Raw genomic sequence first — 26555 nt, 5'->3', positions numbered from 1 at the left:
GCTGGGATCCAAAGCCTCAGGATAAATGATCTATACTTTTCAACAAAGGGCAAATACAGGCAGAATCTATAGAGTATAACAGCTTTAAGAGTCATATAAACCATTTATTCGGCTCTTAAGGTACAGACTGAAATATCTACAGATGAAACAGTATGATGTCTGGGCTTGGCTTCGAAAGAATTCAAGTGGGGGTAAGTAGAGGCATAGATGAAACACGAGATTGGTCACGAGTAGATAATTGTTGAAGCTGGGTGATGGGTACATGGGGTTTCCTTATGCTGTTCTACTTTCGTACATACTTGGAAGTTTCCATGGAACTAGATGAGATCACCTAATAAGAAGGAGTACCAAATGGAGAGAGACCCCAACTTGATCAATAAACAACATCATGATGAAAGGAGAAAAAACGGAAGTTGTCAAGGATTTCATTTTACTTGGATCCACAATCAACACCCATGGAAGCTGTTGTTGTTGTTAGGTGCCAGCAAGCTGGTTCCGACTCATAGTGACCCTATGTACCACAGAATGAAACACTGCCCGGTCCTGCTCCATCCTCACGATCATTTTTATGCTTCAGCCCAGTGTTGCAGCCACTGTGTCAATCCATCTCGGTGAGGATCTTTCTCTTTTTTGCTCTCTACTTTACCAAGCATGATGCCCTTCTCCAGGGACTGATCCTTCCTGACAATGTGTCTAAAATATGTAAGACGCTGTCTTGCCATCCTTGCTTCCAGGGAGCATTCTGGTTGTACTTCCTCCAAGACAGATTTGTTTGTCTTTTTGGCAGTCCATGGTATATTCTACATTCTTCACCAACACCACAATTCAAAGGCATCAATTCTTCTTCTGTCTTCCTTATACATTCCAGCTTTCATATGCATATGATGCGATTGAAAACACCATAGCTTAGGTCAAGCGCACTTTAGTCTTCAAGCTGACATCTCTGCTTTTCAACACTTTAAAGAGGGCTTTTGCAGCAGATTTGCCCAATGCAATGCATCTTTTCATTTCGTGACTGCTGCTTCCATGGGTGTTGATTGTGGATCCAAGTAAAATGAAATCCTTGACAACTTCAAACTTTTCCCCATTTATCATGATGTTGCTTATTGGTCCAGTTGTGAGGATTTTTTTTTTTTTTTTCTTTACGTTGAGCTGTAATCCATACTGAAGACTGTGGTCTTTGTTCTTCATCGGTAAGTGCTTCAAGTCCTCTTCATTTTCAGCAAGCAAGGTTGTGTCATCTGCATAAAGCAGGTTGTTAATCAGTCTTCCTCCAATCCTGATGCCCCGTTCTTCTTCATATAGTCCAGCTTCTAGGATTATTTGCTCAGCATACAGATTGAATAGGTATGATGAAAGGTTACAACCCTGACGCACACCTTTCCTACCTTTAAACCACAAGCATCTCCTTGTTCTGTCCGAACAACTGCCTCTTGGTCTATGTACAGGTTCCTCATGAGCATAATTAAGTGTTCTGGAATTCCCGTTCTGCACCTTGTTATCCATAATTTGTTATGATCCACACAGTTGACTGCCTTTGCATAGTCAATAAAACACAGGTAAACATTTTTCTGGTAGTCTCTGCTGTCAGCCAGGATCCACCTGACATCAGCAATGATACCCCTGGTTCCACATCCTCTTCTGAATCCAGCCTGAATTTCTGGCAGTTCTCTGTCGATATACTGCTGCAGCCACTTTTACTTGCTTGTGATATTAACGATATTATTCAATAATTTCTGAATTCGGTTGGATCACTTTTCTTGGGAATAGGCATAAATATGGACCTCTTCCAGTCAGTTGGCCAGGTAGCTGTCTTCCAAATTTCTTAGCATAGATGAGTGAGCATTTCCAGAGCTGCATCTGTTTGCTGAAATATCTCAAATGATATTCCATCAATTCCTGGAGCTTTGTTTTTCACCAATGGCTTCAGCACAGCTTGGACTTCTTCCTTCAGTACCATCGGTTCCTGATCATATGTTACCTCTTGAAATGGTTGTATGTCAACTATTCTTTTTTGGTGTAATGACTCTGTGTATTCCTTCCATCTTTTTTTGATGCTTCCTGCATTGTTTAATACTTTCCTCATAGAATCCTTCACTAATGCAACTCGCGGCTTGAATTTTTTCTTCAGTTCTTTCAGCTTGAGAAACGCTGAGCGTGTTCTCCCCTTTTGGTTCTCTATCTCCAGCTCTTTGCACGTGTCATTATAACACTTTTACTTTGTCTTCTAGAGCCGCCCTTTGAAATCTTCTGCTCAGTTCTTTTATTTCATTTCTTCCTTTTGCTTTAGCTGCTCAACGTTCAAGAGCAAGTTTCAGAGTCTCTTCTGACATTCATTTTGGTCTTTTCTGTCTTTTTAATGACCTCTAGCTTTTTTCGTGTATGATGTCTTTGATGTCATTCCACAACTTTAGTCATTAGTGTTCAACGTGTCAAATCTATTCTTGAGATGGTCTCTAAATTCAGGTGGGATATATTCAAGGTTGTACTTTGGCTCTCGTGGACTTGTTCTAATTTTCTTCAGTTTTAACTTCCATATGAGCAATTGATGGTCTGTTCTGCAGTCGGCCCCTGGCCTTGTTTGGACTGATGATATTGAGCTTTTCCACTGTCTGTTTCAACAGATGTAGTCGATTCGATTCCTGTGTATTCCATCTGGTGAGATCCATGTGTATAGTCACCATTTATGTTGGTGAAAAAAGGTATTTGCAGTGAAGAAGTCATTGGCCTTGCAAAATTCTATCATGCGATCTCCAGCATCATTTCTATCACCAAGGCCATATTTTCCAACTTCTTGTTTCCAACTTTTGCATTCCAATCACCAGTAATTATCAATGCATCCTGATTGCATGTTTGATCAATTTCAGACTGCAGAAGCTGGTAAAAATCTTCAATTTCCTCAGCTTTGGTCTTAGTGGTTGGTGCATACTTTTGAATAATAGTCATATTAACTGGTCTTCCCTGTAGGCTTATGGATATTATCCTTTCACTGACAGCGTTGTACTTCAGGATAGATCTTGAAACGTTCTTTTTGATGACAAATGCAATGCCATTCCACTTCAAGTTGTCATTCCCAGCATAGCAGACCGTATGATTGTCTGATTCAAAATGGCAATACCAGTCCATTTCAGCTTACTAATGCCTAGGATATAGATGTTTATGTGTTCCATTTCATTTTTGACAATTTCCAATTTTCCTAGATTTGTATTTCACACATTCCATGTTCTAATTATTAATGGATGTTTGCAGCTATTTCTTCTCATTTTGAGTCGTGCCACATCTGCAAATGAGAGTCCCAAAAGCTTTACTCCATCCATGTCATTAAGGTTGACTCTACTTTGAGGAGGCAGCTCTTCCCCAGTCATCTTTAGAGTGCCTTCCAACCTGGGGGGGGGGCTCATTTTCCGGCACTATATCAGACAATGTTCCGCTGCTATTCATAAGGTTTTCACTGGCTAATTCTTTTCAGAAGTAGATTGCTGGGTCCTTCTTCCTAGTCTGTCTTAGTCTGGAAGCTCAGCTGAAACCTGTCTGCCATGCGCAACCCTCCTGGTATCGGAATACCAGTGGCATAGCTTTCAGCATCACAGCAGCAGGCAAGCCCCCACAGTACAAAAAACTGACAGATACACGGGGGCCCATGGAAGCAGCAATCAAGAAATCAAAAGATGCATTGCATTTGGCAAATCTGCTGCAAAAGACCTCTGTAACATGTTGAAAAGCAAAGACATCAGCTTAAAGACTAAGGTGCACTTGACCCAAGCCATGGTATTTTCGATCACATCATATGCAAATGAAAGCTGGACAATGAATAAGGAAAACGAAAGAAGAACTGATGCCTTTGAATTGTGGTGTTGGCGAAGAATATTGAATATACCATGGACTGCCAAAGGAATGAGCAAATCTGTTTTGGAAGAAGTACAACCAGAATGTTCCTTGGAAGCAAGGATGGCAAGACAGCATCTTACATACTTTGGACATGTTATCAGGAGGGATCAGTCCCTGGAGGACATCATGCTTGGTAAAGTTGAGGATCAGCAAAAAAGAGGAAGACCCTCAATGAGATAGATTGACACAGTGGCTACAACAATGGGCTCAAGCATAACAATGATTGTGAGGATGGCGCAGGACTGGGCAGTGTTGCATTCCGTTGTACATAGGGTCACTAAGAGTTGGAACCAACTGAACATCATCTAACAACAGCGCAAATGGAAGGAGACTCCAAACTGAGGGGGGCAGTGTTAGACCACTGGATAAAAACCGATAAGCCCAGTGCCATCCTGGAGTTTATATTCCTTGAGGAGGAGATAATAAACAAGTAAACAAATATGACAGACTTAGAGCAACGTAATAAAGAAAAACAGTGATGTGGTAAAGCGGGAGTGGGGGAGGATAATACTAGAGTGGCCACAAACATCTGAACCAGGAGTGATTTTTTCATTGAGAACTGACTGACAGGTGCCAAGCAGAAAATAATAGTGGTGCTTTTCAAATCCTTTCCATTCTACTTTTTAATTTATAAACAAATCTAAATTCTTGGCCATAGTATTCTATTCTATTCAGGGAAATTTTTTTTTACTTAAAAGCTTTTGCTTCCCTTCTTCCCATTGTTTTTTTCCCATTCAAAAATTTAAACACAAATTGGTTTGTGACATTGATTGTAAATCTTGCAATGTGTCAGTACTCTCCTCCTTTCCCTTTCCACCCCGGGTTCTTCATGTCCATTGGTCCAGTTTTCCTGTCCCTTCCTGCCTTCTCATCTTTGCTTTTGGACGGGTGTTGCCCATTTGGTCTGTATACTTGATTGAACTAATAGCACACTCCTCACATGTGTTATTGTTTTATAGGTCTATCTAATCTTTGGCTGAAAGATGGACTTCAAGAGTGGCTTCAGTTCAGAGTTAGCAGGGTGTCTGGGGGCCATAGTGTCTGGGATTTCTCCAGTCTCTGTCAGACTAGTAAGTCTGGTCTTTTTTTGTGAATTTGAATTTTGTTCTACATTTTTCTCCCTGTCCTCCCAGGACCCTCTGTTGTGATCCCTGTCACAGCAGTTGGTGGTGGTAGCTGGGCACCATCTTATTCTTCTGGGCTCAGGCTAGTGTTTCATGTGGTCCATTATTTTCCTTGTGTCTTTGGTTTTCTTCATTCTCCTTTGCTCCGAACATGATGAGACCAATAGATTATCTTAGATGGCCACTTCCAAGTTTTTAAGACCCTACATGCTACTTACCAAAGTACGATTAGAGCATTTTCTTTATGAACTGTTATGTCAATTGACCTAGATGTCACCCGAGACCATGGTCCCCCGCCCTCAGCCCCAGTAACTCAGTCCCTCAAGGTGTTTGGATGTGTCTAGGAAGCTTCTATAGATTTGCCTTGGTCATGTTGAGCTGCTTTCCCCTATAATGTGTGTTGTCCTTCCCTTCGCCAAAGTTAACTTGTCTTCTACCTAGTTAGTGATTTCCCCTCCCCAACCGTCTCCTCTTTATAACCATCCAGGATTGTTTCTTTCTGTGTGTAAACCTTTTCTTGGGTTTTTAATAGTAGTCTCACACAGTATTTGTCCTTTCATGATTTATTTCACTCCACATAATGTTCTATAGATTCATTCACGATGTTTCACAGATTCATCATTGTTCTTTATTGTTGCATAGTATTCCATTGTATGTATGTACCTTAATTTGTTTATCCATTCATCTGTCGATAGGCATTTAGGTTCTTTCCATCTTTTTGCCGTTGTAATGTTGCAATGAACATGGGTGCACATGTCTATTCGTGTGATGGCTCTTATTTCTCTAGGTTATATCATTGTTCTTTATTGTTGCATAGTATTCCATTGTATGTACGTACCTTAATTTGTTTATCCATTCATCTGTCGATAGGCATTTAGGTTCTTTCCATCTTTTTGCCGTTGTAATGTTGCAATGAACATAGGTGCACATGTCTATTCGTGTGATGGCTCTTATTTCTCTAGGTTATATTTCTAGGAGTGGGATTGCTAGATCTTATTTCTAGCTTTCTAAGGAAACGCCATGTCATTTTCCAGAGTGGTTGTACCGTTTTACATTCCCACAAGCAGTGCATAAGAGTTCCAATCTGCCCGCAACCTCTCCAACATTTGCTATTTTCTGTTTTTTAGATTAGTGCCAGTAATGTTGGGGTGAGATGGTATCTCAATGCAGTTTTGATTTGCATTTTTCTAAAGGATAATGATCTCGAGCATTTCCTCATATGTCTACTAACACCTGAACGTCTCTTTTGGAGAAGTGTCTGTTCATATCCTTTGTCCATTTTTTAATTGGATTATTTACCTTTTTGTTGAGGTGTTGAAATAGTCTATAGATTTTAGAGATTAGGTCCTCGTCAGATATATCGTAGCCTAAAAATTTTTACCAGTCTGTAGGTTCTCTTTTGGTGAGACTTTTTTTTTTTTTTTTAACTCTGAATTTTGAGGACATTATTAGGCTAAGGTTCTAGAAGTTGTGACAATTTAGAAATGACTCCTGTGCCTTTGGAACCGTTTGCTGCCCTGGCAGTTCTCCTCCCCCCATCATCTGGACTCTACAATTCCCTTTTTCCCTTCAGCTACAGTTCTTGCCGTTCTTGGGACTCCAAAGCCCCCCTGCCAGTGCTATTCCCTATTCAAGGCAATGCTTCCAGATATCCTAAGTCCCATGAGGGCAGGAACATTGCTTGTGTTGTTCACTGTAGTATTCCCAGCACCTAGGATTGTGCCTGGCACATAGTTGGCACTCAGTAAATATTTGCTCAATTAAAAAACTTCCTGAAGCCACTAGATAGGTAACCAGATACATATCCAGGTGCCTAAGTACTAGATCCTACAGCTAGAAAGGCCTTGTGGCCTCCCTTCACGCGGATAACATTATTATTCCCATTTTACAGATGGACAGTTGAGTTGGTTCACATAATCCAAGATCAGAACTATTTCACTGAAAATACTCTTTCCCTTCCTAAAAAATGTTTTTTAAAGCCAAGAAATAGAAGCAATGGAAACATCTAGCATACAAAAAGAATATTACCTACATCATTTAACATTCTTGAAGACATGACGAACTTAATTGATGTAGAACAGCCCTCCTGGATAAATTCAACAACAAATATTTTGGTTTCCCCAAAACAAAGCAAAACAAAACAAAAAAAGTCTTCTTGGCTCGAATGATAGGATTCTCGGCTGGCAGCTCAGCCGAGGCTTTTTTGCATATGTGCTTTTAGGATAGGCTGGTATCTGCGTGTGTTCTGCACAGCAACCACGGACACTTAACACTCATTAAATAATAATGAAATAGAAGGTCTAGATTTTTTTGTTTCTCCTGGGTCTGTTCCTCACTTCAGTGACCTTGGACAAATATACTCCCTCCCTCATATTCGATTTCCATATATCTGTTCTAGGATAATGTTTATGACTAAAACGCTTTGTGAGATCTTCAGACTACAAACAGCAGTTAGTACCCCTCATCTATGAAATTTATCTCCTTTACTATCTTATGGGATGTCTGCAAGACCCTTCTGCTGAAAATCTTCACAGAGAGTTGTGAAGCGTTGTCAGTGCCATCTGGGGATGGTTCAGATTTCTAAGGCCTAACAACTGGCAAATAATGTGCACAACATGAATCATGGAGAGTGTTTCCCACGCTACAGACAACTGAAAAATGAGTAAATGTAATAAGCCCCAAACCACGTTTCTTATTTCTGCCGTTTTCTGCCTCGTCTAAACTATGCAGAAGCTGACAACATCTGAGTACCCGTTCCAATGCCTTCTGAAGCAATGCTACCGAGCCCTACTATTGAGACGGTGAAAAGGCCCCCACTGGCTGGCAGACGCTGCCAGGTCTGGTCCTCGGGCCCGGATGCAGTTAACTGTGTGTTCCATACACTGTTTGAGACGCTTACAAAATACAGCCATCTTGCAGGAGGCACCCCAGCCCCGGAAAAGGGCGAGCCCCGTGCCCTCAACCCTGGAGCCCGCCAGCTGCGATGGCTCCCCGGTGGCCGAGACCGCGCTGCCGCCCGCGACCTGCACCCCGCGCACCGGCGACCCGCCGCGGCCAGGGCACAGACTAAGCAGATAAAGTTGTCTGCCGGCCGCGGCCCGACCCGCAGGTCCGAGCCGGGCAAACGCGCCCCAGACCCGGCCGCAGTTCGCCCGGAGGGAAAGCGGGACGAGGGCCTGACAGCTTTCCAGCAGTCCCATCCGAAAGTGGGCGAGGAACCACGGAGCTGCTATTTGCAGGCTTCCTGTTGGGTAGTGCTCTCGATGGGGCGCGGCGACCCGGCGGGCCGCGACCGCCTCCCCGCCCCCACGCCGCCCGGGGCCCTCGCGGGCGCGCGCCGGGGCTCGCGCGCGCCCTCCTCTCCCGCGCGGCCCGAGACGCCCGCAGGCCGGGCGTTCACCCGTCGCGTCTCCTCCCGCCCCCCTCCCCCCTCCCGTCCCCTTTGGCGCCCCAAACCCGGGCTTCGGGGGCTCGACGACGTGTGCGAACGGAGCGGGGCGGGAAGGCGAGGCTGGGGAGCGGGGCTCAGGCGGGGGCGAGCGGCCGTCTCGGCGGAGAGCCGGCGGCCCCTGAGCATGTCTTTTGTGTTTGTACACACACCGCGCGAGGCAGCCGGGAGGAGGGAGCGGGCGGCGCGCGGGGGAGGGGCGAGCACGCGCGAGCGAACGGGCGCGCGGGGGGAGGGGCGGGGGCGGGACGCGAGCGGGGGAGCGGGGGCGGGGCCGAGCCTTCCCTCCATTGTGTGTGATTGGCTGGCGCGCGGCGCGGGGGCGGGGCGGCGTGTGTTGGGGGATAGCCTCGGTGTCAGCCATCTTTCAATTGTGTTCGCAGCCGCTACCGCGCCGCCGTCGCTCTCTAACGCCAGCGCCGCCTCTCGCTCGCCGAGCTCCAGCCGAAGGAGAGGGGGGTAAGTTTCCCCGTCTGCCCGCTTTCCCGGAACCGAGCACCGCTTCCCGTCAGCCCCAAGCAGAGCCTTGGTGGCGCGGGGAGGGTACCCGCAGCCCCTCCGGCTTAGCCCACAAACTTTTTGGCCCAGAAACGGAGGTGAAGAGCGAGTTTCCCTCTCTCCTCAGGCGGCGGCAGCTCCCTAATCTCTCGCCGCCTCAGCCCAACAGCAGCAACCGCCGCGGCGCCGAGCCTGCTCGCCCTCCTCCCCGCGCCCCTAGCTCCCCTTTCTTCGGTGAAATCCCTCCCGCCGCCCCTTCCCCGGACCCCAGACCTTCACCACGACCCGCGCGGGCGTCTTAACTACCGCCCCCGGGTCCCGGCCCCCAGTTTTCGGGCGGGAAAGGGGTGGAAATCGCCGCGGCTTCCCACCCTGGGGTAACTCGCTTTTTGCTGCTTCCCCACAGTTGTTGCTAAGCTTCACCATCTTGTCTCTCTTTGGTCACCGATCATATTTTCTCCCCCGTTTCTCTCTTCCCCATTTCAAACAAGGAGGAAAATTTTTAAAGAGGGAATTTTTTTTCCTTTTTTGGAGAAGCGGAAACTTGATGTATTTGAAATGCAAAAAACTTTTGCATTTTGGAGGGCGGCACGTGGCAGGGGATCAGGGTATTTTCGAGCGATTTGGTGTTTTGTTTCTTAGGAAGGGAATCGGATACGTTTTGCGATTGTTTCCATCTTGTTCTGGTCGGGGAGCCGTGTTTGTGCCTGCGCGAGACGCTGGGAGCGAGGTGGGCAGGCTGGGGGACCCTGGGCCGGGGGGCCCCGAGGAGGCAAACCCAAAAGTTTATGTGGTGCTTGGGGTGGACCAGCCGGCCGAGCTCGTGCGGGAATTAAAGCCTGGGTGCGGGGCGCTGTTTTTTTTTTTTTTCCTCCCGATCCGAAGCTTGTTTTGGACTAGAAGGGAGATAGTGCTTTGTAGAATGCTCGCTGGTGCTAGCTGCTGTTCCTCTCCTGTTTTGCGAGCTGCGTTTTTGTCGACATAACTGGAAAGATGCAAAACCATGAACGTTTTCAGATATTTACAGCGATCCATCAACTGCCAGACGCGGGGGCGGGGGGGGGCTAAAGCCCTTTTTGCTGTAATTTGAGTCGACCTCTCTGTGGTTTGTGGCTTCGTTCTTTTGACTTGTCGGTGAATCAAATGTTTACAGACATTTCTAATTTCTGCTTTAATTAAAGAAATTGGAGCAAAGACTGCTGGGGTCTTTTTGTTTTGCTCTTTGTTACTCATGATTGGTATTTTGAGAGATGATTGGTATTAATGCTAACAGTTTGTTTTAAGAAGTGGTATTTAGATGGTAGACGTAATCTGTACGCTTTTAAATTACATAACATTACGGACTTTTTTTTTTTTATACCGTAATTTCCAGATTTGGGGAAGGGATACAGAAAAACTTATATGTTTGGTAGTTGAATATAGTGGGTTTTTTTTTGTTTTTTTTTTTTTGATGCTGGTAGGTAAGTGAGGAGGTCTCTATACCATGGCTCGTACAAAGCAGACCGCCCGCAAATCAACCGGTGGTAAAGCACCCAGGAAGCAACTGGCAACAAAAGCCGCTCGCAAGAGTGCGCCCTCTACTGGAGGGGTGAAGAAACCTCATCGTTACAGGTATTAAAACAGAAGAGGGAAAGAAATGCGGGACAGAGGTGATCTCCTGCAGCAGTATCCGTATAATCTAACAAAAAGGTGGATAACAAGCAAACTTTTTGCTTTGGAGAGACTGATGTGTTTTCCTGTCTTGATTATTTCCTAATACTTGAGGGAGAAGGATATAAAGCCTTAGGTTTTATTAGGAATATGTTTTAATTTTGAAGCCGTAATCTGACCCTTAGGCCTAAGGAGACTTAATACATCAATAATGTCAATGGAATATTAACATTTAGTTACTAAAGTGGTAGAAGTTTTTAATGGTAATGTGTTTTTAAAATGCATTTTGGGGGGATATCTTTGCTTTAGGTAAAAAAATAATAATCAAGTTTAGTTTGTTTTTTTGTTTGTTTGTTTTTGAGTAAAGTGGTCCCAGGCTCTCGTTTACTTTCACTGGTTTATTTCCTTCAGTATTAGCTCATTTGGTTTTGAACTATCTGAGCAGTGTTGTTAAGGACATCTACCATTAGAGGGCAGAAGTTGTCCATCTTAGGTGGCTTCTGTCTGCAGATGATTTTATGGTTAACCTAAAATAAAAGCTCATGCAGTGGAAGAAATAAGTCAGAATTAGAGATAAATTTCTTGCTGACAGTCACTTAGTAATAAACTTTTCCATATGGAAGAAACACTGCACAATTATGACAACTGAAACGTAATAATTTATGAGGGATGGGCAGTAGTCAAAGTATTCTGGGATACTGAACCTAAACACCACAAGTGTATTTTTAAATAAAATCTCATTGAGTTGTGTTGGTGGGTCTTGAAGAGCTTTTAAAAGAATTGAGAGTTGAGATGGGAAGGGGGAGAGTAGAAAGAAATTGAGGAGAGTGTTCCCTGAACAATCTTGACTTCTTTATTAATGGCAACTGATACCTTCCGGAGCCGTAATTAAAACAGAAGTTAGTGATTCATATGTACAAGTTAAAAGTTGAAGAAAATAAATGGAACTTTGATAAGCTCCCTGGCAGGAACCTACTTTAGTTTTGTACTTTTTTATTTTAAAGTTACTGTTACTGTTTGTTAGACTTGAATGTTGAGGTCATAAATTGGACAGTGAAATTTGATACGGAAGGTGAATACGAGCTGAATGTTTTGTTTTTAATTTGTGTTTCTTTGAAGCTGGCTGATTATCTTTTTGTGTTTGGTAACAATTTCTTTCTTCCTTTTCTTTTTTTTTTTTTAAAGGCCTGGTACTGTGGCACTCCGGGAAATCAGACGTTATCAGAAGTCCACTGAACTTCTGATTCGCAAACTTCCCTTCCAACGTCTGGTGCGAGAAATTGCTCAGGACTTCAAAACAGATCTGCGTTTCCAGAGCGCAGCTATTGGTGCTTTGCAGGTAAAATGACAGGTCGGGGAGGCTCTGAGCATTTGAGTTCCGTGTAGCAAGAACAGAACTAAATGTTTGTGTTTATGCAAGTTGGTCATCACTAGTTGATGAGGTAGGTGATAATCTTAATTTTACTGCTGACGAGATTTTAGAAAGGTTAAGTTGCTGTTATGTAAGTTGGTCATCACTAGTTTATGAGGTAGGTGATGATCTTAATTTCACTGCTGACGAGATTTTAGAAAGGTTAAGTTGCTGAAGTCATTTTCTTGGTTATCTAGTGCTCCTATGACAGAAATGCCACAAATGCGTGGTTTTAACAGAAATTCATTTTGTCACAGCTTAGGAGGCTAGAAGTCCAAATTGAGAGCTAGCTCTAGGGGAAATCTTTCTCTCCCTAGACAAAAGTCCTTATCTCTTCTGAGCTTCTGCTCCTGGGCAGTCTTTATGTGGTTTGGCATTTCTCTTCCCCCATCACTGCTTCTTCCCGTTTGTTCAATCTTTTATATCTTAAAAGAGATTGACTCAAGATGTACCCTGCACTAATCCTGCTCGTTAGCATAACAGAGAGACTCCATTCCTGAATGGGATTGTAACAACAGCTATAAACCAAAAACCAAACTCATAGGAACCCTATAGAACAGCGTAGAACTGCCCCATAGAGTTTCCAAGGAGTGCCTGCCAGATTTGAACTGCCAACCCTTTGGTTAGCAGCCATAGCACTTAACCACTATGCCACCAGGGTTTCCAAACAACAGGTATAGAGGTTAGGATTTACGGCACATGCTTTGGGTGAACATAATTGATAACATTCTACCTTGGCACGTGAAAAGTACATTCACCCTATCACATCATCCCAAAAAGCTTAAATTAACTTCAGATCCAAAATCTCATTTTCCGAAGCGTCTAAATCAGATATGGGTTAAATTTCAGGCATATTCCATCCCTGGGCAAAATTCCTCTTCATCTGTGAACCTGTGAAATCTAGAACACAAGTTACGTGTTTCCAAAGTATAGTGGGAACAGGCACAAGGTAGACATTTCTGTTACCAGTGGGAGAAATTGGAGGGAAAGAAGGGCTAAAACCCAGCAGAATAAATTAGCTCTCAAGACATGAAAATAATGCTCTGTTCCCTGAGACCATCTGCTTGCCCTCTGAATTCTAGGTAGAGGGCCCTTGGCCCTGGGCTTCGGCTCCACCTTCTAGGCCCCCTGGGATGGTAACTCTGCTCCCTCGGCTTTAGGTACACCATTCTCCTAGTCTGTTTGAGTGGCGACCCCACCCCCTCATCCCTGGCAGCCCCCATTCTTCTGCCCCTTGGACATGTCAGCCCCACCCCCTCGGGTTTGAGCACTGGCCCGATATTCTAGCACACATTGGCTGTGGCCCCACACTCAGCAACTGAGTTAGTAAAGATTCAACTCTTTGAAACCGAGGAGGCTGTGGCCCCACTCTTTGAGATCCAGGTGACCAGGGTCCTGCCCTTTGAAACCAAGAAGGCCCTGCTTGCCTGCTCTTTCCAACAGTTCTGATCTCCCCAGCTGCTCCAGGGGTGGTCCTTTTCTTGGAGGAGGACAACAGATATAGTTCCTTTGGCCTGTTTCCTGCCTGTAGAATTCCAAAAAAAAGCAGACCAAATCCTTTCCTTTTGTTCTTTTTCTGTCCCCTTCAGTCTAAGCTTACAGGTTTTCTCCTGTGGTAGCTGTTTAGATCCATCAGTCACAGGTTTAATCTGTTTTAACAAAAGAGTGTGTAGTCACGTCCTTGGTGAACATTCTAGGACACATCCTTAGTTTGTACAACAGAATTTTCCCAATCTTTTAAGTTCTGTTTTCATTTTGCACAGTTCATTTTTAAGCCCATCTCTTTCGTCTCGTGTTTTACGATAAGCAGCAAGGAGAAACCACACAGCCCATTTAAGATCTTGCTTAGAAATGTTCATTAGCCATATACCCAAGTTCATGGCTTACAAGTTCTACTTGCCACCAAACATTTCAACATAATTCAGACAGGTTCTTTGCCACTGAATAAACAGCATCGCCTTTCCTCCATTGTCCAGTCACATGCTCATCATTTTCTTTTAAAGCCTTACCGGAAGCACATTTAACACCCACATTTCTAGCAACATTCTGGCTCCATACGTACCAAGACAATAGAGACTTTCTCTGTAGCTTCCTTCTGACCCCTCACCAGAATTGCCTTTGACATACATAGTTCTACCAACAGTCTCTTCAAGGCAATCTAGGCTTTCACTCTTAGCACCTTAAAACTCTTCCAGCTTCTACCTGTTACCCAAACCACTTCCACAGTTTAGGCATCTATTAGAGCAGAACTCTGCTTCTTGGTCCCAAATTCTGTCTTAGTTATCTAGTGCTGCTGTAACAGAAATATACCGCAAATGGGTAGCTTTAACAAACATAAACAGGGAAAATGGCAACATCATAATTTCAACCCAAATCCATCTTTGATTCCAAAGTCTAGTGCACATTCCAACGTGCCATTTTGGAATTTGCACACTAAATGTTGAAAGAATCCTCTGGTTTGGTTTATGGTGTGCTGCAGGACATTGAGATAGAGGACTAGCAGTCTGTGTTATAATTATGGTTTTTAGCAACGGTGACCTGCGTGAAACAAATGCTTGAATGAATATTTTCCTGAACCTGAAGAGGCAAATGGAGGGTGCTTATTTAAAGAATTATTCATTGAGATAAAAGGACCAGTGAGTAGTGGTTGGGATTGGCTTGAGGGTAGAATGAGTTGCTTGAGGATGATACTGGACATGTAAAGGGTCAGGGATTTGAAGACTTGCAGTTCACTAAAGAGGATTATGGATTTCCACTTATATGGGAAGCATATTGAATTTAATCCTAGCTCCAGAGTGTCAGAGTTTTGAGAAATACTATTCTAGAGGTGGTTATGTGTTTGAAACATTTGTGGTTACGCCAAGATTAAAAACTTGAAATGCTCGTGAGTAACATATGCATTTGGGTGCAGCTATGACATCAATCAAGTAACCTGTTCTGTATTGTATATTTGACGTTTTTTAGACGTCTCAAAATGTGATGAGACCACCACCCCTGTCAGAAGCATATGGGAGAGGAGGGATAGTTAAAAATGCAGATTGCTAGGCACCACCGCAGACCTGAATCACCATCTTCGGGGAGGGTCCAGAATCTCCATACACTCCATTGGAGGATTTTCAGGGCAGCTGTTGCTGTGCTAGCTTTTGCTTTATATGTGAGGGAGGTTTGATAGGTGGATTCTGCACTGAAGTGTAATTGGTTGAGCTGTTTCTATGGTTAGACTAAACTTCGTTTGATTGGTGAATTCTAGGAGTGAGTGTCCATTAAATTCTCATTGAGTTGAAATTACTGAAATTTCAACTATTGAAATCTCCCATGCTGTTACTTAAAACTTCTTAATTTTCTGTCTTGATAGCTGATTATCTTCAGTTCTCATGTTATTTAAAATTATTACAATTGCAAGTCACTTTTTCCTACTGTGTCTTAAATACAGAAACATCACTAAGATTCCCAAGCATTGACGTAAAGCTGCTAATTTTGTTATTTTTGTGTCAATTCTAGTTAGGGTTATTAGGACTGTGCTTAAAGAACACAGCACATTAAGCCCAGCATTTTTGACCTGTAGGCCTCCAAAGCTCTTAAGTGTCAGTAATAACAGCCTTGTAAATCTAGATTATGAAACAATCTCGGTCAAGGGCCATTGTCTTTGTAAAGTTATTCATCCAACAAACCATTCAATGGAAGAGTTTCCGTTTCTGCTTTAATAAGGTATGTATTTTATACTTGGCATAAGGGGTGGTTGTATTGGTTTTGAAGAAAGCATTTACCTGTGCTGCTGTGCTTAGGTATCTCTTACCTTGATTGGAAAGGGTGGTCTTTGTTTACAGGCTTTGGCTTTGTGTTTCCTTTTTTTCTACATACATTTTAGTTCTTAAAGATATGGAAATGGAGAATTTGCTTATAGAAATATAACAGAAGACAGCAGTTGAAATATAATTCCAGCTGTCACTTCTGTTTAATCAGACTAAAAGGAGGGAAGGGGAAGGTAGGTAGTTAAGTGAGGGTGGTAAACCAGAAGCTAGTTTAGGTTTGCCGTAAGTTATCGAGAATTGACTAACTTAAAATTTAGCCTTTGCCTTTAATGCCTGAGAGTCTGAACTTACAGTATACTTTGGTGTTTTCAAATGGTGGAAGGGTCAGATATAGGATACATATTAAAATGTGAATTAATATTTTCCTGCAGTTGTGTGGTATTTTTAATTATGTTCATTGGATAATGGATTAATATGGCAGTCTTTAATTCCCATTACAGCCTTAATGTTTGAGTGACTTTGAGAGATTGGTAATAGAACCAGAGATATCTGGGTCATGGTCAAACCCCTTGTGGGTATTAAATCTTCTCCCTGAGCTGACCAGATACAACCCTATAAACAGGCTCCTGAGTTCTAAGGGAGCATTGAGAGCCCCAGCTACCATATCTGCGAAGCCCAGGGGAGCTGAGAGATCGTGCCATTCTAAATGGTTTCCAGAACTTGACCACAAGACCTGTTGGCCTGTCACATAACAGTTCCTAGTGCTGAATTTCCTTAAAGCATTCTAAGTTTGTATAATCCTCAGACATGCCAGGTTGAACTAAATTAAACTGGCTTCCTGCCTGTGGAACTTCAGTGCTATATGCTCATGTGTGTTGTGAATTCCCCACCCTCTAGAAAGACACCTACACCATGCCAAGTTTTCCAGACTTTTTAACCACTTCTAGAATAACTCAAGAATGAATTGCTGAATATTGAGGATTTTTGCTTTTTAACACTCAGAGTAGTAAGATCTGAGGGACAGCCTGCATTGAAAAGACATTTTAAAAAAGGATTAGATATACAAGTCAAGGCATTGGGAATATACAATAAGGTCTCATCAGGTGGAGTCCTATTGGCACAGTGGTTAAGAACTATACAGCTGCTAACCAGAAGGTCACCAGTTCGAATCCACCAGCCACTCCTTGGAAATCCTACAGAGCAGTTCTACTCTGTCCTATAGGGTCGTTATGAGTCAGAATCGACTGGATGGCAGCGGGTTTGGTTTTGTTTTTTAACATCAGGTAACTTAAGGACCTGAAAAGACGGCTGAAATACAAGGGCAATTAAGAGTGCCAGAGAATAAGGAGAAGCTCAGGGTTACCAGTACCTGGCAAGAGGAGTGCTTGCTTCTGCTTTCTCTTTCATGGGATAGTCTTAGGCTAGACCTTAAAAGGGAGGTAAATAAGATGAAGCTTTTGATAACAAATGCTAGAGAAAAAAATAGGTAGGGATAGTAACATTTTTATGGAAGAGTAGAGATAAGACAGCCATAGTGGTACACTGGTTAAGCACTTGGCTGCTAACCAGAAGGTCAGCAGTTTGAGTCTGCCTGCTGCTCTGAGGATAAAGATGTAGCAGCCTGCTTTCATAAAGCTTACAGCTTTGGAAACCCTATGGGGCAGTTTACTCTGTCCTGTAGGGTTTCTAAGTCAGAATCTATTCAGTGGGTTTAAGTTTTTTTGTGTTTTGTTTTGATGACCAAGGTTGAAGGTATAAATGTGTAGGAAATTTTTTTTTCCATAAAATTAAATAATGTAACCATTGGAGTTAATAACTGGTGTGTTAATACTTTTGAAAGTGGATTGTCAATTTTATTACAAAGTCAAAATTTTTGTTAAAAACAAAGCTAGCTTTTTCTGTGTACGTACCTTGTGTATTAGCATCATAGGCCTTAAATTGCTTAGTTTGCTTAGTTTCATCATTATGTAAAGATTACAAAATGGGAGTGATTATTTTTTACTGGAATAAAAATTAACAACTATAAAAATTTACTTTCCCCCTAAATATATCTGGAACAGAGAAGTAACTTTTGCTTAGAGAGGGGACCAAAAAACTTCTCATTTAATGCTCCCACGCCACTAAATCAGTTAAAATGATGACTGGGAAAACAAGATGCCTAAGCAGATGTTTAATTTTTCAGGCATCTGTAAAATGTCTGAAAGTACTCTTGTGATAAAACTGAGGTCTAAAAGGAAAGATAGATGAGAGGACCGTACCATGGAAACCATTGTCACCTGTATTGCATTACTTGGCGAGGCAGAGGTTCAAACAGATCTTGAAGTGTGAGTAGAGTTTGGATTAAGAAGACTGGGGACAGAGTGGAGGGGATATTTGGATTAAATACATGATTCTGTTTGTAGGGATAAGAGAATGTTAGAGGAGTTTAAATTGGATTTCTTGTTTTCACTCAAGACATTTCCATTTACTAGAAATTAAACTCTGGTAATAATAAATTAATTGGACCCTTGTGTAATTGATGAAGATTTATAGACTTGAGCTTTTGACTTTTAATCAGCTGATTTTTCACTTTTGTCTCACGGTTTGAAAATGTAAGCATTTGGCAAAATAGTCAACATCTTCTAAAGTGTAGGTTTTTAGAGGATTTAAAAATGTCAGTTCTAATTCATAGTTGTATAGATATCTTACCTATTGGAAATAAGACCATTAATTTTTTTTTTTTCCCTTCATTCCTGTTGTAGGAGGCAAGTGAGGCCTATCTGGTTGGCCTTTTTGAAGACACCAACCTGTGTGCTATCCATGCCAAACGTGTAACAATTATGCCAAAAGACATCCAGCTAGCACGCCGCATACGTGGAGAACGTGCTTAAGAATCCACTATGATGGGAAACATTTCATTCTTTTAAAAAAAATTCTCTTCTTCCTGTTACTGGTAGTTCTGAATGTTAGATATTTTTTTTCCATGGGGTTAAAAGGTACCTAAGTATATGATTGCAAATGGAAAAATAGGGGAAAGAAATCAGGTATTGGCAGTTTTTCCATTTTCATTTGTGTGTGAATTTTTAATATAAATGCGGGGACATAAAGCATTAATGCAAGTCAAAATGTTTCAGTGAACAAGTTTCAGCAGTTCAACTTTATAACAATTATAAATAAACCTGTTAAATTTTTCTGGACAATGCCAGCATTTGGATTTTTTTAAAACAAGTAAATTTCTTATTGACGGCAACTAAATGGTGTTTGTAGCATTTTTATCATACAGTAGATTCCATCCATTCACTCTACTTTTCTAACTGAGTTGTCGTACATGCAAGTACATGTTTTTAATGTTGTCTGTCTTCTGTGCTGTTCTGTAAGTTTGCTATTAAAATACATTAAACTATACTTGCTTTTGGTCTTTATTATCATCTTTATCCGTACAGTTAATTCACTTGCAATTTTTATGTGAATTAATTTGAATTTTATATTCAAACAATTTTGGTGTGGAAAGGAAACTGGAGCTACTGTCTTTCCTTTGATTTTTAGCTTTACAGATAGTAAATCTGTTTGCCAAAACCAGGTCTTCATTCTCGATATGTTGTATTCTAAATCAGTAATTCTCAAACCTAACTGATCAGCAGGATTGCTGGAAATACTTAGTAAAATCTGTGAAAGTGCATTTATAAACATGTACTACACTATTAGACTTTATGTATTTACTAGTAATGTAAATGAAACATACAAATCTTGAACTCAAAAAATTAGTGCATTGGGGATGTGGCTATATTAAGGTGTAAGGCCTGGCAGGAACAGCCATTAGAAAACCTATGGAATGCGGTTCTGCTCTGACACACAGGGTCACCATGAATCAGAATCAACGTGATTGACATGGGAGTGATTAATGTGAAATGAGGATGATGAGCTTTTTAAGACTTGTAACATTGCTGATGTATTGGCATTAGTTGAACACTGGAGCGTTGGCAGCCTTGTTCTGGAAGTGATGTGAAATAATGGGCTAAGGACAGACTCAGTACAACGTTTGGCTTAGAGTCCTAATTGAACTTTAGCACTTTTTTAGCAATAACTTCATCGTTTTCTTATAGGTAATGATGCTTCTACAGGTATTGCACTAGTAGGCCAGGCAGCTGTTATCATCATTGCTTGGTATTAATAAAACCAAACCCTGTGCTCTCGAGTCGATTCCGACTCATAGTGACCCTATAGGACAGAGTCGAACTGCCCCATAGAGTTTCCAGGGAGCGCCTGGCGGATTCCAACTGCCACACCCTTTGGTTAGCAGCCGTAGCACCTAACCACTATGCCACCGGGGCTTCCGATAAACCAGCCACCAAACACCAACAGCAGTTGCTTGAGTGTCACCTGGTCTAGTTTCAGAGTACAAAAAAGGACTCAAATGGTAGACCTGTTACTGGAAAAAAAAAACACGTAGGGAAAATGGGTGTCTGACGAGAAGAATTGCTGGAGTCTGATGTGGACCAATTTACAAGTAGCATCCTGTGAGTTTTTGGAATCAGTATTAAATTTTGCTCTGTGAATGTTTTGGTAAACTAAAATTGTATTTCTGGTGTTCTTTCGCCATGAAGTGGTTTCTTAGTACATTTATTAAAGTTTGAGTTACTGATGTTTTCACATTGTCTGGGTACTAATGTACTTAAAAATTAGCACAAAATTTTACTTGGTGCTTGATGTATGTACACAGATGTCTGACCGATATATTCAGCTTGTCAACAACGTACCATGGTGTGTCAACATTTGGCATGTATTCTCTCATACTCCTGTGAGACCCGTGAGGTTGATTGCTCTTTCACAGATGGTGCAAATGGTTAAGCACTTGGCTATAACCGAAAGGGTGGTGGTTCAAATCCACCCAAAGGTGCCTTGGAAGAAAGGCTTGGCAATCTATGTGAGAAAAATCAATCATTGAAGTAAATAAGGTCTTATTTAAATCTGGGGGATACTATAAACTTACTGGAAAATACTGTAAAAAGGGATTTGGGAACATTCTCTTCTTAAAGCCAGTTTTGGGGTAAATTTTCACTTGGTTATTACAGTTAAGAGCCCTGGTGGCATAGTGGTTAAATGTTTGGCTGCTAACCAAAAGGTCAGCAGTTTGAATCCACCAGCTGCTCCTTGGAAACCCTATGGGGCAGCTCTACTCTGTCCTGTAGGTTTGCTGTGAGTCAGAATCGACTCAAAGGCAACAGGTTTGGTTCTGGTTTTTTATTACAGTTAGCTGAGTGAATTCTCGAACAATATCCAAGCTTAAACTGATCTTGACAGTCTACAACCTGACGAAGCATTCAAATTTGTAAATATATACCCTGTTCTCCAGGTAGAGACCCCTAACATCACACGATAGAGAAGGTGGTGTTTGTTCCAGGTAGATTAAACTCAGGATCTTGTTTTTAATCACCATGCTCTGAGTGGATCAGAAAGCTACACAGAGTATTCCAGGCCAAGAGAACAACATGCGAAGACCCTATTAAGGAAGCAAGCTTGGTGCGTTCCAGAAACAAGTGGGAGGCCAACAAGGCTGGAGGAGAGCAGAGAAATAGGAAGAAAATCAGAAATACGTTGGGAGCTGGACCATGTAGGGCTTTGTAGGTCCCAGTGAAGACACTGAGTGAGATGGGAAGCCTTCAGAGTTTTGAGCAGAAGGATAAAATGATCTGACTTAACATTTTAACAAAGTCACTCCAGCAGCTGAGTAGACTGAGGTGAATAAGAGCAGAGCAGGAAACCAGTTAGGAAGCTATTGCAGTAACCTAAATGTGACATGATGTAGTGGCTTGGACTTGGCTGGTGGCAGTGGAGGTGGTGAAAAGTGACATTCTGCATTTTTTTAAAAGGTAGGGTGGCTACGATTTGCTGATGGATATGGGCATGAGAAGAAGAGGGGTTAATGGTGCCGAGGTTTTTGGCCTGAGCAAAAGCAAGAATGGAGTTACTATTGCTTGAGATAGGGAAGACTGAGGGGCGCATGTTTGCGGGGGGATATAAAGAGCTCAGTTTTGGACACGTTAAGATTGAGATGCCTTTCAGACTTCCTAGTGGAGATTTTCAAGCAGACTGTTGAATATGAGCCTGGCATTTAGGAGAGAGGTTTGGACTGGAAGTATAAATTTAGAAGTCATCTGGAAATACATGGTCTTAAAGCCATGAACTGGATGAGATCGCCAAAAGAGTAGGTGTAAATAGAACTTAAAGAACTCCAAGGACTGAGGTTCTCCAACATTCACAGTTTAGGGAGTGATGTCCTGAAAGCCAAAAAAAAAATTCTTCAGCGAAGAAACAGCGGCCCACTGGGGCAAATACTACTACTGATAAATCAAGTAGAATGAGAGCTGAGAATTGACCGTTGGGTTTAGTGGTATGAGGTGTTTGGTGATCTTGAGAAGAAGAATTTTTGTAAAATAGAGGGAACAAAAAAATGTTTAGCATAAATATAATCACCTGGAAACAACCATATAAATCCAGAGTGTAAGATATTCTACCAAACAAGTGGCCTAGATTTTCAAAAATGTCAACTTCAAGACACAAAACAAAAAGGCAGGGGAACTATTCTAGATTAAAGATTTAAGAGATGTGACTATTAAGTGCATATCAATCCTTGATTGGATTCTGGATTCAAAAAAAGTCAAAAGGAAATTCTTGAGACTATTAGGGAAATTTTAGTATGGACTGTATATTAAATAATACTGTATCAATTTCAGGTTTCTTGGGTGTAACAACATTCTTGTGGCTGTGAAGGAGAATGTCCTTTCTCTTAGGAGATGCGTGCTGAAGGGGTGAAGGGTCATAATGGTTGCTGCGTAATTTAATATACATATTGAGACAAATATGCTGAAGTGCTAACCACAGGTAAAGCCATGTGAGGAGTGCTCATTGTGCCGTTCTTTCAACTTTTTTTATAGGTTTAAATTTTCAAAACAAACAGTTGGGGAAAATGCTTTTTAAAAGGAGAATTTGTGGGAAGGAATTGGGAAAGAAGTATGGGTAATTCTTTCCCTGAGTTTTGCTTAAAATGGAGGGAAATGGGGCGTGACTGAAGGAGACAGTGAAGGTTCAAGAGATTTCCTTTCTATAATACAGGGGAAAGAGCGTGTTTTCTGTAATATGTTTTCTATGTTTATGTTGTAGGGGATTGTGAGAATTATATCAATTAAAGATGTAAAGTGCTTAGAAGTGTTCCTGGCACGTAGTAAAATGCTCAATAAATATTCGCTGCTATTTTTATTAAAAAATTGTCAACAATGGTATCATTTCTCTTGAAAACCTAAGATTCTCAACTGCAAAATTATTTTTTGGGGGGAGTGGGAGCCTTATCTTCTTTTTTTGTTTTTTTTTTAATTGTGGTAAAAATATACGTAGAGAAATATCTGCCAATTCAACAACTTTTACATCCATTATTCAGTGGCATTGATTACATTCTTCATGTCGTACAACCACTATCACTACCATTTTCCCAAACATTGCACCACCATCTGATAGGCATTAACGGGAACTCCACAGCCCCATGCAGTAACTCCTCCTTTCCCCCCTCACCCACCCCTGGTTACCACTGATAAGCTTTGGTTTCTATTTACTTGCCTCTTTTATGTAAGTGAGATCATACAGTATTTGCCCTTTTGTGACTGACTTATTTGACTCAAAATGTTTTCCAGGTTCATCCATGTTGTGGCATGTACAGGACTTCATTTCTCTTCATGGCTGAGTAATATTCCATTGTATTTATGTACCCCATTTTGTTCACCTGTTAATGAACATTTAGGTTGTTTCCAGCTTTCTGCTATTGTGAATAGTGCTGCAACGAACATCATTGTATATACCTAGGACTGGGATTGCTGTGTCACATGGTAATTCTAGGTTCAGCTTTTTGAGGAACTGCCAAATTGTTTTCCACCGCAGCTGTACCATTTTGCATTCTCACCAGAACGGATGAGGGTTCCAAAATTAGTGATTTTAATGAGATCTCAATAAGATGACAGATTACAAAATATCCAAAAGTCGGTAGGTTTGTATACATTAGCAATAACCAGTTAAATTTATAATAAAACGATTTGCTGGTTATAAGATCAACATATAAAAACATAATTTGAAAAATTCCATTTACAATATCTACTAAAATTTTAACACATCAAAAAATAAACTTAAGAAATGTGTGAGAATTATTTGAAGAAAGGAAATCTTGATCGAAGGCCATAGTAAAGATCTGAGTAAATGAAGATAGATGGAAAGACTCAACACTAAAGATTTTCTTTTTTTCCTACATTAATCTGTACATTGAAATAATCTAAATAAAAATTTCAGCAGAATTTTTTCTTTATTGTGCTTTAAGTGAAAATTCACAGCACTCATACAAAATTTTGTACACACATTGTTATGTGACCGTAGTTGCTCTCCCTATGTCAGCACACCCTGAATTTCCACCCTGAATTTCCTGTGTCCATTCAACCAGCTCCTGCGCCTTTCTGCCTTCTCATCTTGTCCCCAGACAGGAGCTGCCCATATAGTCTCATGTATCCACTCGAATTAAGAAGCACACTCTTCATGAGTATCGTTTTTTGTCTTACAGTCCCTTCTAATCTTCGTCTGAAGAGCTGGCTTTGGGAATGGCTTTAGTTCTGGCTTAACAGAGAGTCTGGGGGCATGTCTTCTGGGGTTCCTGCAGTCTCAGACTATTAAATCTGGTCTTTTTACTAAATTTGAGGTCTGCATCCCACTGTTCTCCTGCTCCATCAGCAGGACTTTTAATGAAACTTGATAATTTAATTCAAAACTGTGTCTTGAAGAAAAATATGCAAGAGCCAAGGAATGTTAAAAAGAGGAGAAAATAATTGCTTTAAATAGACATCAAAGTACATTAAAAAGCTACAATAATTAAAACTAATATTTGCTTAAGATTAAATAGTCAAGAAACAAAACCAAGAATATTTCTGAACCAAAGATATGATAAATATGGTGTTTAAAATAATTGGATATGATAAAAAGGAAATGCAGCTGCCTTCACTCTTCACCCTTCACCCTTCCCCATTCTTCCTGCCTTAAATGTGGATGTGATACCTGAAGGTGCCACAGCCATCTCGTGACCAGAGGCAACAAGCTGAAGATAAAGAGGACATTAAAGATGATGGAGCCAAAAAAAAAAAACAAACAGAAAAAGCCTGTGGCATCACAGAGCAGCTAAAGGGATACCAGTAGCTGCCTAGCTCTTGTTGTTAGGTGGCTTCGAGTCAGTTCTGACTCATAGTGACGCTATGTACAGCAGGATTAAACACTGCCCGGTCCTTCACCATCCTCATAATCATTATGCTTGAGCCCATCGTTGCAGCCACTGTGTCAGTCCATCTTGTGATAGTCTTTCTCTTTTTCACTGACCCTCTACCAAGCATGATGTCCTTCTCCAGGATGATAACATGTCCAGTGTGTGTGAGACATAGTCTTGCCATCTTTGCTTCAAAGGAGCATTCTGGTTGTACTTCTTCCAAGGCAGATTTGTTTGTTCCTTTGGCAGTCCATAGTATAGTCAATATTCTTTGCCAACATTACAATTCAAAGGATTCAATTCTTCTTCGGGCTTCCTTATTCATTGTCCAGATTTCTCACGCATATGAGGCAATTGAAAACACCATGGCTTGGGTCAGGTGCACTGTAGTCTTCAGGGCAATATCTTTGCTTTTCAACACTTTAAAGAGGTCTTTTGCATCCGATTTGCCCAACACAATGCATCTTTTGATTTCTTGACTGCTACTTCCGTGGGTGGTGGCTGTGGATTCAAGTAAAATAAAATCCTTGACAATTTCAATCTTTTCTCCATTTATCATGATGTTGCTTATTGGTCCAGTTGTGAGGAGATTTGTTTTCTTTATGTTGAACTGTAATCCATACTGAAAGCTGTGGTCTTTGATCATCATCAGTAAGGGCTTCAAGTCTTCTTCACTTTTGGCAAGCATCTGCATAATGCAGGTTGTTACTGAGTCTTCCTCCAATCCTCATGTTGCATTCTTCTTCCTACAGTACAGTGTCTTGGATTATTTGCTCAGTATACAAACTGAATAGGTATGGTAAAAGGATACAACCCTGATACACACCTTTCCTGACTTTAAACCACTTTAAACCGTGCAGTATCCCCTTGTTCTGTTGCAACGACTGGCTCTTTACGTACAGGTTCTTCATGAGCACAATCAAATGTTCTGGAATTCCCACTCTTTGCAATGTTATTCATAATTTGTTATGATCCACATAGTTGAATGCCTTTACATAGTTAACGAAACACAGGTAAACATCTTTCTGGTATTCTCTGCTTTCAGCCGGGTTCCATCTGACATCAGCAATGATATCCCTGGTTCCATGTCCTTATCTGAATCCGGCTTGAATTTTTGGCAGTTCCCTGTCGATATACTGCTGCAGCTGCTTTTGAATGATCTTCAGCAAAATTTTACTTGTGTGTGATATTAATGATATTGTTCAATAATTTCTGAATTCTGTTGGGTCACTTTCTTGGGAATAGCCATAAAGATGAATCTCTTCCAGTCAGTTGGCCAGGTAGCTGTCTTCCAAATTTCTTGGCATAGAGGAGTGAGCACTTCCAGCTCTGCATTAGTTTGTTGAAATGTCACAATTGGTATTCCATCAATCCTAGTGCCTTGTTTTTCACCAATGTCTTCAGTGCAGCTTGGATTCCCTGTGGAATCCTTCAATATTGTAGCTCGAGGCTTGAATTTTTTCTTCAATTCTATCAGCTTAAGAAATGCCAAGCATGTTCTTCCCTTTTGGTTTTCTAT

General features: G+C 41.5%; 1 protein-coding gene across 2 annotated transcripts; it reads left to right on the top strand.

The window, feature by feature from the left end:
- Positions 1-8792: 8792 nt before the first annotated feature.
- Positions 8793-19155, top strand: LOC100672618 (histone H3.3A). Of its 2 annotated transcripts, XM_064276797.1 has the most exons (5): positions 8812-8919; positions 9601-9688; positions 10419-10569; positions 11794-11947; positions 18513-19155. In XM_064276797.1, exons 3-5 carry the CDS (start codon positions 10442-10444, stop codon positions 18639-18641), a joined length of 411 nt encoding a protein of 136 aa, XP_064132867.1. In that variant the 5' UTR covers positions 8812-8919; positions 9601-9688; positions 10419-10441; the 3' UTR covers positions 18642-19155. The 2 variants fall into 2 exon arrangements, with proteins under 2 accessions (XP_064132866.1, XP_064132867.1); XM_064276796.1 differs by lacking the exon at positions 9601-9688 and having other exon boundaries at positions 8793-8919.
- The last annotated feature ends 7400 nt before the right edge of the window (positions 19156-26555 follow it).

The sequence above is a fragment of the Loxodonta africana genome, chromosome 25, assembly GCF_030014295.1.
Source record: "Loxodonta africana isolate mLoxAfr1 chromosome 25, mLoxAfr1.hap2, whole genome shotgun sequence".
NCBI classification, from domain to species: domain Eukaryota; kingdom Metazoa; phylum Chordata; class Mammalia; order Proboscidea; family Elephantidae; genus Loxodonta; species Loxodonta africana.
This window is presented reverse-complemented; position numbering and strand designations above follow the sequence as displayed.

Excerpts from the sequence above, each read along its gene's own strand:
- LOC100672618 (XM_064276796.1), top strand. The coding sequence starts at position 10,442 with ATGGCTCGTACAAAGCAGACCGCCCGCAAATCAACCGGTGGTAAAGCA. Across the intron at positions 10,570-11,793 it reads AAGAAACCTCATCGTTACAG|GCCTGGTACTGTGGCACTCC; the intron begins GTATTAAAACAG and ends TTTTTTTTAAAG. Across the intron at positions 11,948-18,512 it reads CAGCTATTGGTGCTTTGCAG|GAGGCAAGTGAGGCCTATCT; the intron begins GTAAAATGACAG and ends TTCCTGTTGTAG.